General features: G+C 37.2%; 1 protein-coding gene across 2 annotated transcripts; it reads right to left on the reverse strand.

The window, feature by feature from the left end:
• Positions 1–1,412: 1,412 nt before the first annotated feature.
• On the reverse strand, positions 1,413–6,297 carry LOC137740874 (uncharacterized). Of its 2 annotated transcripts, none has more exons than XM_068480677.2 (2): positions 5,682–6,297; positions 1,413–2,126 (listed from the first exon to the last, which is right to left on the reverse strand). In XM_068480677.2, exon 2 carries the CDS (start codon positions 2,109–2,111, stop codon positions 1,482–1,484), a length of 630 nt encoding a protein of 209 aa, XP_068336778.2. In that variant the 5' UTR covers positions 2,112–2,126; positions 5,682–6,297; the 3' UTR covers positions 1,413–1,481. The 2 variants fall into 2 exon arrangements, with proteins under 2 accessions (XP_068336778.2, XP_088555688.1); XM_088699562.1 differs by lacking the exon at positions 5,682–6,297 and adding an exon at positions 2,219–2,242.
• Positions 6,298–8,839: the final 2,542 nt, after the last annotated feature.

Genomic DNA, 8,839 nt, shown 5'->3' on the forward strand with positions numbered 1-8,839 from the left:
CAGAATGCAGGTTCGTCATTTCATGGTCATATGGGGCACCTATTTGCAGACACAAGACGGATTCTTCAGGGGTTCGAGCATTGGAAGGTTTCCTTCGGACCTAGAGAGTCGAATAAAGTGGCACATCGTCTTGCAAGGTGGAGTCTTACGCTGGATCATCCACTTTCTTGGTTCGAAGAACCTCGTGATGTTATTAATGATTTATTAATTGAGGATGGTCTTCATATTTAATTGGTGCGGGACACTCTTTTTTCCTTCGATCAGATTGAAAGTCCCGACAAGGTTTTTATTGAAGCCCGTTGTTAGCACCCTATCTTCACTTATGTACGTATTTCTCTATTCAATAAATATCGTACTTTCTCAAAAAAAAAAAAAAAAAAAAAAAACAAAAGTATAAGTCTGTATCAAGTAATTGATGATGTGGCATCAACTTATTGAAAGGCTACGCAATGGCTTCTTCCATCAACCCACACCCACCCCCATTGTACGATCCATATCGAAGATGAGCTCACCAGAAAATGGTCGTTGAAACGAAAAAGAACATCAACGGCAAACCAAATAGAAGATTGAAGGCCAAATTGAAGAAGAAGATCACAGGACTTGTAAATCATGTACGAGGATGGGTTACATAACCCGTCCTATTTTTCTTATTTCGAATTTATAAATCCAGTTCGTGTTACAATTTTTTCATCAAACTTAAGTTGAGTTACAAGTCCAATCTAATTATAAATAACATATCCCGTTCAACTCACCAAACATGGCCTTTAATGTCGTTGATACTTCCGGCGTCGGTTGTTCGGAGATAGGATTCTCTTCCCTCTTTTTTTTCCTGTTCTTCCTTCCCCTCCTATTTGAACGGTCATAGTTACGCCACGTGAACATCTTATAATAATTTTGTATAGAAAGAGAAAGACAAAATAAAGAATATGAGAGATGGGGATAAAAGAGAATGAAAAAAATGAGGGAAGAGAATCCTAGTCTCGGTTGTTCATTTCTCAACATAACTTTTCATGATTTCAAAATATGACTGAGCGTGAGTTCACAGGTGATCCTGATAGCAACAACTAGCAGCAAACAAAATAAGTAAATATGAAAATCAAAGTAATTAAAAGGCTGGTTATTATTTTTATTTTTCTTGAAAAAGGTAACCAACTCCCAGTTTTCCCTTGGCCTCATGCTGCCTCCTGTCACTCTCCCACTGCCACAAACTCACGTTTCCTGTCTCTCGATCTCTGTCTCCGTCTCCAAAACTACTCCATTTCTTGTGATTTATAACCCCTCCATTTGGAGGCAAATATGATACTTTAATGGCAAATATTATCAATATTTTCGTAAATTTACATATTAATTTTTTTACCGTTATACAAGAAGAACAGCGTGAATCGCTTCTCTTCCGTATACAGTACAAACAATAAAACAGAAAGCAAATTGAACTGCACTAACCCCGAGTGTATACAAATTAAATTAAATTACACAAACAATTAATTTACATTCCCTAATTGCCCCTTATTTCCAAGAGACTGAATACCAGTAAAGGAAACTCTCCCGAAACCCAGATGTCCAATCTGGTACAATTCTAACCACACCCTCTCCGCCTCCTGCCTGGCACCGTCGCACTCCATTTCCTCCTCGCCGTCCCCACCCCGCCATGAAATCTCGGGAACTTTCCCCTCCTCCTCCCCTCTCTCCACCACCCACTCGATCCCACGTTTACAACTCCTACCCCCCTTGCATTTCCTCCTCTTTTCCCGCTTTTGCCCCTTCTTTTTCCCCAATCCCAAGCACTTCCTCCCCACCATCCACGGCACTTTTACGAACGCTAGGGTCAAAAAGTTCACCAGCGCGCAGGGGCAGCAGCAGAGCGCCACGCAGTCCGCGATCAACGCGCCGCTGCACGACTTGCAGAACCTTCCCGTGCACTCGATCCGGTCCCCCGCGCCGTCGTCGATGGCGTACCCGTACCGGCTCTTCCGCGCGGGTGTCGTGGTGGGTCCCGCGGATGACGTGTGACTTTCTCCGCGATGGTCGGACGACCCGGACGATGATGACGACGACGACGACGAACTCCCGTGGTGGTTACGTGACGCCCGAGGCGGCTTATTCTCGTCCATTGGATTTCACCTGACCTGCAAAAGATGAGAGGTTTTATAAATTTCAACGGTGATGCGGAAGGAGCGTAGATTTTGATCCCAAGTTTCTAGGGAGGGGTCTTTCCTACTTGCTTATGCTTTATACTGGTACGTGGGAGGAGAGACGTGAAGAGACTATTCTTTTTCATGCATTTTTAACTTGTTAATTATAGGAGGGCAAAATGGTCCATAAAATTGTTTTGAAAGAGTGTTACATAAGCCCATCTCCAACTAGCCCGACCAAAGGGCTGAATGACACGAAAATCGTCTCCAACTGATGATTAGGCCAAATACTTGTAGGCCCATCGGGCCAAAATTCTCAAATCAGATCAACGAGCTGGCCATTTCCAGCCAACTAAACTAAAAGCCCATCAAAAGAGTAACTTACATAAACGATTTTTATTGACTCATACTATAACATCGTCAATAACATATCTTCATATGAAAATCAGTCGGGAGTTTAAATGTTGAGTCTAGTGGGTCACGTGAGTTTAATTCTTATAATAGAGCATGTTTATTAAACTTGCACTATTAGAACGATAGGTGTTATTGAGTCTTTTATAGCGGGTCGGAAAATTTGAGTTGGATACTATAAACAACAAACTCACATAGTAAATCATAATATTTGAGTCAATATGAGTGAGTGTGATTCCTAATTACAATATTTAGCACTCATGAGTTTGAATATTCTTATAAATTTCAACTCCCACAAATATTAAACTCACGCCATTGAAAAATATTGCCATAGGAGTTAAACTCATATGATCTAATTTCTTTATATAAGAATTAAACTCATAAAACCGACATCAGAAACAAAATCAAACTCAGGCAACTCGAATCCTATAAAGCACATCAGTGAGAATTAGGGTTTCGGGTTGAATGAACAGAGAGATTTTTTAGTGTGCCGAGTATACGGTGGATATACCACGTATCCTAATACAATTTATTGTAAATTTTTATTATAACACTTAGTGTATTTGATCGTGTTTCTGACACATTGAAAAAATTATCGAATGAATGAATTAATGAATGAAAAAGGTTAAAAGGTGAGGTAGAAAATGGAATGGGAAGGAGGACGAGACAGAGACACGTCAGGCAGAGTCAGGGAGGGAGGCCCGAGTTTATGAATAAGTTTCCCTCAATGTGTTATCGTGAGACGAATGATCACTCCATGTCTCATGCCTAATTCAGCTCTCGAACAATTTCTGCTCTGTCGTCCTATGATCCTATCCCATCCCTTCACTCACCTTCCACCAATGGATTGAACTTTTGACCAAAAAATAATAACTTCACCACATAAACGTTTACATCAAATTGTCTATACTTTACAAAGATAAGATATAAATAAAGATTTTTATAGTGCAATAAACAAAATAGCGTCATATCAGTGTTGTACATAAAATTTGGTGAGAATAATGTACACCTTTATGCACTTAAATTTGAATTATCGTTATATAGGTAAGCTAAACTAGTTTACAATACCACTTGTATAAAAAAAGAAACATACAAATGGTCTTGGAATTACCATCCTAGTCCCATTGTGCATCCACCCCTGAGCAAATCGGGGGACTTTTTATTGAAAAAACAATGATATTTACTAATAAAACTTTAAAAATACATCTAAGACGTGCACAAGAAGTAACTGAACATTTAGTCTGACATTTTTTTTGTGAAATGCACTTTGATATTTTGGTTGAGAACACATGCAAATGTTGGAAGGGAAACACACATGCCAAAAGCCATGTGAAAAAGCAAAAGAGGTCGGTCGCTTTACCCCAAAAAGACAATTGGAAAATGAATAATTTTTGTTAGGGTGCAATTCGATTGGAAATGTTACCATAAAAGTGTGACAAATGCAAAGGTGGTGACATGCTACCAAATTTCTATCTGATGAAAGTTGTACTTCATTTTCTTAATGCACTGTCAAAATCAACACACATCAATTATCCATATTGTAGATTTGGGGAAAAAAAAGTATCACCTACTTTGAAAGCATTATTAAATCTCGTGTTCTAATAAAATATTGTCAATTTGCTCCTAATTTTTAAGTTCTAATCTATGGAAGTCACATGGGCCCTAAATTATGACCATGATTGAAAAAATAAAAATAAAAATAATATAGACACTCAAAACTGATTATATTACTGCCACATTTAATACAGAGTTTTTCTTTAAAGAAAAGGGATCAGCTGGTGGCTGAGCATGGCAGTCCACTCTTCTAAGAGTCGAGAAGACTCATAGAGGTATTTCAGCCTCTCCATGACAACTACTGTGTGATTTACATGCGCTAGGCTCTTTATGCCCACCTTCGTGCGATTCACGAGCGTTAGGAATCGAAGCTAGGGTGTGTCGTGTGAAATATGAGTTTGAAATTTGTCTCAAATCACTGAGCCACTCTGAAATGATTTTACATTTAATCGAGAAAAATCCTAATGCATCATTTATATGAGGTTCGTTTTATTAAAGAATGTATCAGCAATGTCCGAAATAGTTTCATCCTTCCCAATTGCCAAGTCTAGAAAGCAGAAAGAATCATTTTGTAGCAAACAACGTTATTTGGGAGAGAATCTAATGCGCAAACCAAAAACGATGAGATGGGAATTTGTAGTTTTGTGGTGTTGAATGAGGGAAAAGTGGATTAAGAAAAAATTAATAATTAATTAAAACATGGAAAAGAACAATGGAAAGAAAGTAAAAAGTCATTAATCAAATTTAGAAAAAGATAGTATCACAATCATACAAATATAGTATATAGATATCCTAGTCATTATTAGCCAAATTAAAAACTTTTTAACCATTTGATTACTCTCAAAATCATTCCATTATTATCGATAATATTTTGTTAACGATGTATTAACTTATTAACTGATTAGCAATTTAACAATATCATGTATAATGTGTGTAAAATTGAATAGTAAAAAAAAAAAAAAAAAAAAAAAAACCCTCCTCTCAAAGTTCAAACAGAAAGTCAAGATTTTTTTCACAAGCAGAGGACTTGCAATAAGGATTTGGATCCTCTCCTGAGCTAATGGAGAGGATCCTCCTCATCAATTATCGTGGACCGTTGAATTTTTTTTTCAACGGTTACAATTATTATAACTTTAAAGGGATTCCCTGTTTGTAACTGTTAGATAAAAATCCAACGATCCACGATGATTGATGAGTAGGATCCTCTCCATTAGCTCAGGAGAGGATCCAGGTCCTTGCAATAAAAAGGTTAGACATGAGTGGGACCGATCCGCAGTAAATCAGCCAATCACCAATTAGTAATTATAAAAGGTAATTAGATTAAGTGAAAGAAATCACTCACTAAGAAGCATTAGCAAATCATATATCACATCACACTACTGGCTTGCAATTGCATGAATCGTCTAGCAATATCTAATCTACATTCCACAGTTTTTCTCCTCACTCGAGGTCGAGCGATAATCTAATCTAATCTAAATAATAATGAGAGGTTCAAAAAGGCATTCGTAATCTTAACTACAAGAAAATGGATGAAGGAAATGAGCAATGCAAATGTATATTAAGGAAGTGAAAGAAAGAACTGACCTGGAGAAGCGGGGATCAAATCAAAGGTTGAGATTTAAGTCAAAGCTCGTGATCTTGGGTTGACTCTGGATGATTAAAAAGCTCGATCGTTGGAATACAATGTGGAGTGCGAATAATGAAAGATGAACGAGTTGGAAGTTCGATCTGATCTCAAACGCCCAGATTTCATATATAACCACCGCTTGTTTATGTAACATCTCTGCAAGCAGAAGAAATAGAACCACACACAATCACTCTCTCTCTCTCTCTCTCTCTCTCTCTCTCTATTTTACAGTTTTACTCTCTCTTTCTCTCTCTAGCTCTCTCAGAGTCTGTGCTACTTTTAATCTATTTGTGAACTGACTTGTAAAACTTTGTTAACGGGAGCTGGCTTCTCTCCCATCCCACTTTCCGTACATTCTCATCTCCTCTTATTTGTGCGATCATGATTAAGATATGTCAATATTTTATATTACTGTTATCAGAGAAGCCAGCTCCTTGTTAACGAAAGCAGAAGATTTTTCTTCTATATAGAACTCTGAGCAAAGCAGAATTAAAAAAGAGGGAAAAAACGGTGCTCATGCATCACTCTTGAGAGAGAAAGATGTGTGAGAGGGAGAGATGGTGTAGAGAGGAGAAATTTTTAATTTTGACGGGAATATAAGTGGTACACTATTTGTTTTAATAAGAATGATAAGAAATTTTATTTTTTAAGTTATTAATATTTTAACATATATATCTTACTATTTGTACATATAGTATATTATCCCGTCTATCAGTCACACTAAAAAATTTCTTGAAGAGAGGGAGAGAGAGTGAGGGCTTCGGCATTGGTTTTCATGAGTACCGATGACAGCAAATATAGGGAACTGTTCCTCATCTACCCTGCTCTTTTCCCACTCGCTCCTCCACCCTGCTCTCTGTTGCCCTAAACATCTCCGTTTATTCCTCCATTACGGTCAGTTTGGGATTACTTTCTTAAAAAAAAAAAACACTTTTACTCATAAGTGATTATATTATAAGTGTTTTTTTTTTTTGTTTTGTCAAAAGCACGTCAAATCTAGTTGCTTCTTGCATCCAAAAACGTTTTCAAATTTTTTGTCCTAAATGTTGTTAGGGATCGTTCGAAACTGCTTCTTCTAAAAACGTATATTTCAGAATTCTAGCCTTTTGAATGCTTTAATCTTCTCCCATCTTAGATGAATTTATAAGGGATAAAAATACAATAAACTTAGTACCCAACACAAGTGAATCTTAAGCAAAATACTTACAAAATAATCAAGACCTTAAGAAAATAAAATAAATTTCCTAATTCATCAATCTCGTAATAGTTTTCTTTTTCGATTTTTCAACACTCCCTCAAACTCACGATGCATCATCATGAATGAATTTTCCGAATATAAGACGGGCTAATCTTAGAAATAGTAATTAAACAAATCGTTAATTTTAACAAATTTTGTGAAAAGTGCATTTGCTAGAAGTGATTTAATTTTGAAATTTGATCATGTAAATTTGTTACTTTTGCGTGAAACTCATGATTCTTTATGTTTCAAACTCCCAACTTGATTAATTAAACAAATTCAAAAAAGTAAACTGTCATGACGAAACTACCATCTGAACACTTCTTTACAAAAAAAAAAGGAAAAAAATTAAACAAATTTGAATTACTAATATGTTTGACCGGCATATGGTTGTCAATTTTCATGCAAGGCCTTGTAAGCTGTCACACGACCCACCAGCTACATATAAATTGGTACTCAAAATTATTAAACAAATAATAATCTTTGTTCTTTTGTTGTTAAAATAAATAAATAAATAGTAATCATGATCACCACAATGCATGTCGACAATATGGTCATCTCTCCCATGTCCGGTTGGGTTGACTCACGAGTAGTCATGGGCCCTTTGTTAAAATTGTGCTCTACTTTATAAATTAATTAACATTTAACAACCATATCTAAACCACAATTGATGACTCAGTTGTTGGGACGAATTTCAAATTTGTATTATACACAATTTGTCTTAGATTCAATTCCTAACGCTTGTGAACCATACGTTAATGATCAGGAGAGATTAAAATATTTATTTGAGTCTTCCTACGCCCTAAAAAGGTGAACTATCGCCACTAGGATTTTTTTTTTGGGGGGTGGGGAGGGGGGTCGGGGTATAACATGAAAAGTAGCATTTCATCGAGCTTTGGTAAGCCTGAGGTTATTTGTCAAGTCATATTGCATGCATGTCGACGTATGCGAACAACTTTCGAATGAGCATGTTGACTGATGTTAATAGCTTTTGAGCAAGAATACAGATCGAAAGATGCTTATAGCAACAACATATAAAGACATGAGGCTAGTAGCTACCCTACTTAGTGCCTATAGAGGCAATAGGTGAATAACTGGAGAGCAGCTTTTAAGGGTATCTCAGATTTTCAAAGGGCAGTACCCAGTTCTTCCACAGAAAATCTTTGAGTTTGGAAAGCCAATTGACCCACCTTGTCCCAAAGTGAATTCGCATCTAACTACCGTGTCTTCGCCTCTTCGCCACCCGTTAATCTCCTAAAAAAACAACCATATCTGCTTCTATACTGTCCTTAATCTAAGAAAATGCTGCCGGCGTTCAGCGGCCTCAAATTAGAAAAAAAGGGAATGGGTGGCAAAAGGCTGCATGAAAAGTATTCATGGAAGGGCTCATCGTTGGTAATTTGTCTAAGAGGAGACAAGGCAAAAGCTCTCGAGGGGTTAGTAGTAGTATACCACTTTTTACCTGTACGTACGTGCATCATGTGCAACGGTAAAGATATTGGAACATGGGAGTCCACGCATGTTAATTACATCGAGAGAAATAAATTAGTTGTTAAACTCTCCTTGGAGGTTGCTTGACTACTAAACAATTGAGAAAATCTCTTCCTAGACCCCTCATTTTTTATTTTATTTTAAAAGAGAACAGTTGGTGGCAAGCAACAGTTATCCACCCATTCCGCTAGCCGGGAAGATTCACAGAGACATTTCAGCCTCCCTCTGGTCACAAATCTGGCTTCTACACCAGCAACGGGTTTCGTACCACTCACTAACCGGAGCAATCATTTAAATATCTGTTCTCCATTCATTCCTCTCACTTACAAGTGATGATCACTAGACCGTAGTACTAAGTGATACTCATTTGTTAATTTAGCGAGGAAG

The sequence above is a fragment of the Pyrus communis genome, chromosome 9 (assembly GCF_041283825.1).
Source record: "Pyrus communis isolate YQ-2024b chromosome 9, ASM4128382v1, whole genome shotgun sequence".
In the NCBI taxonomy this organism is placed as follows: Eukaryota; Viridiplantae; Streptophyta; class Magnoliopsida; order Rosales; family Rosaceae; genus Pyrus; species Pyrus communis.

Bases quoted from the DNA above. Each gene is read 5' to 3' on its own strand.
- LOC137740874 (XM_068480677.2), bottom strand. From the start codon at position 2,111: ATGGACGAGAATAAGCCGCCTCGGGCGTCACGTAACCACCACGGGAGT.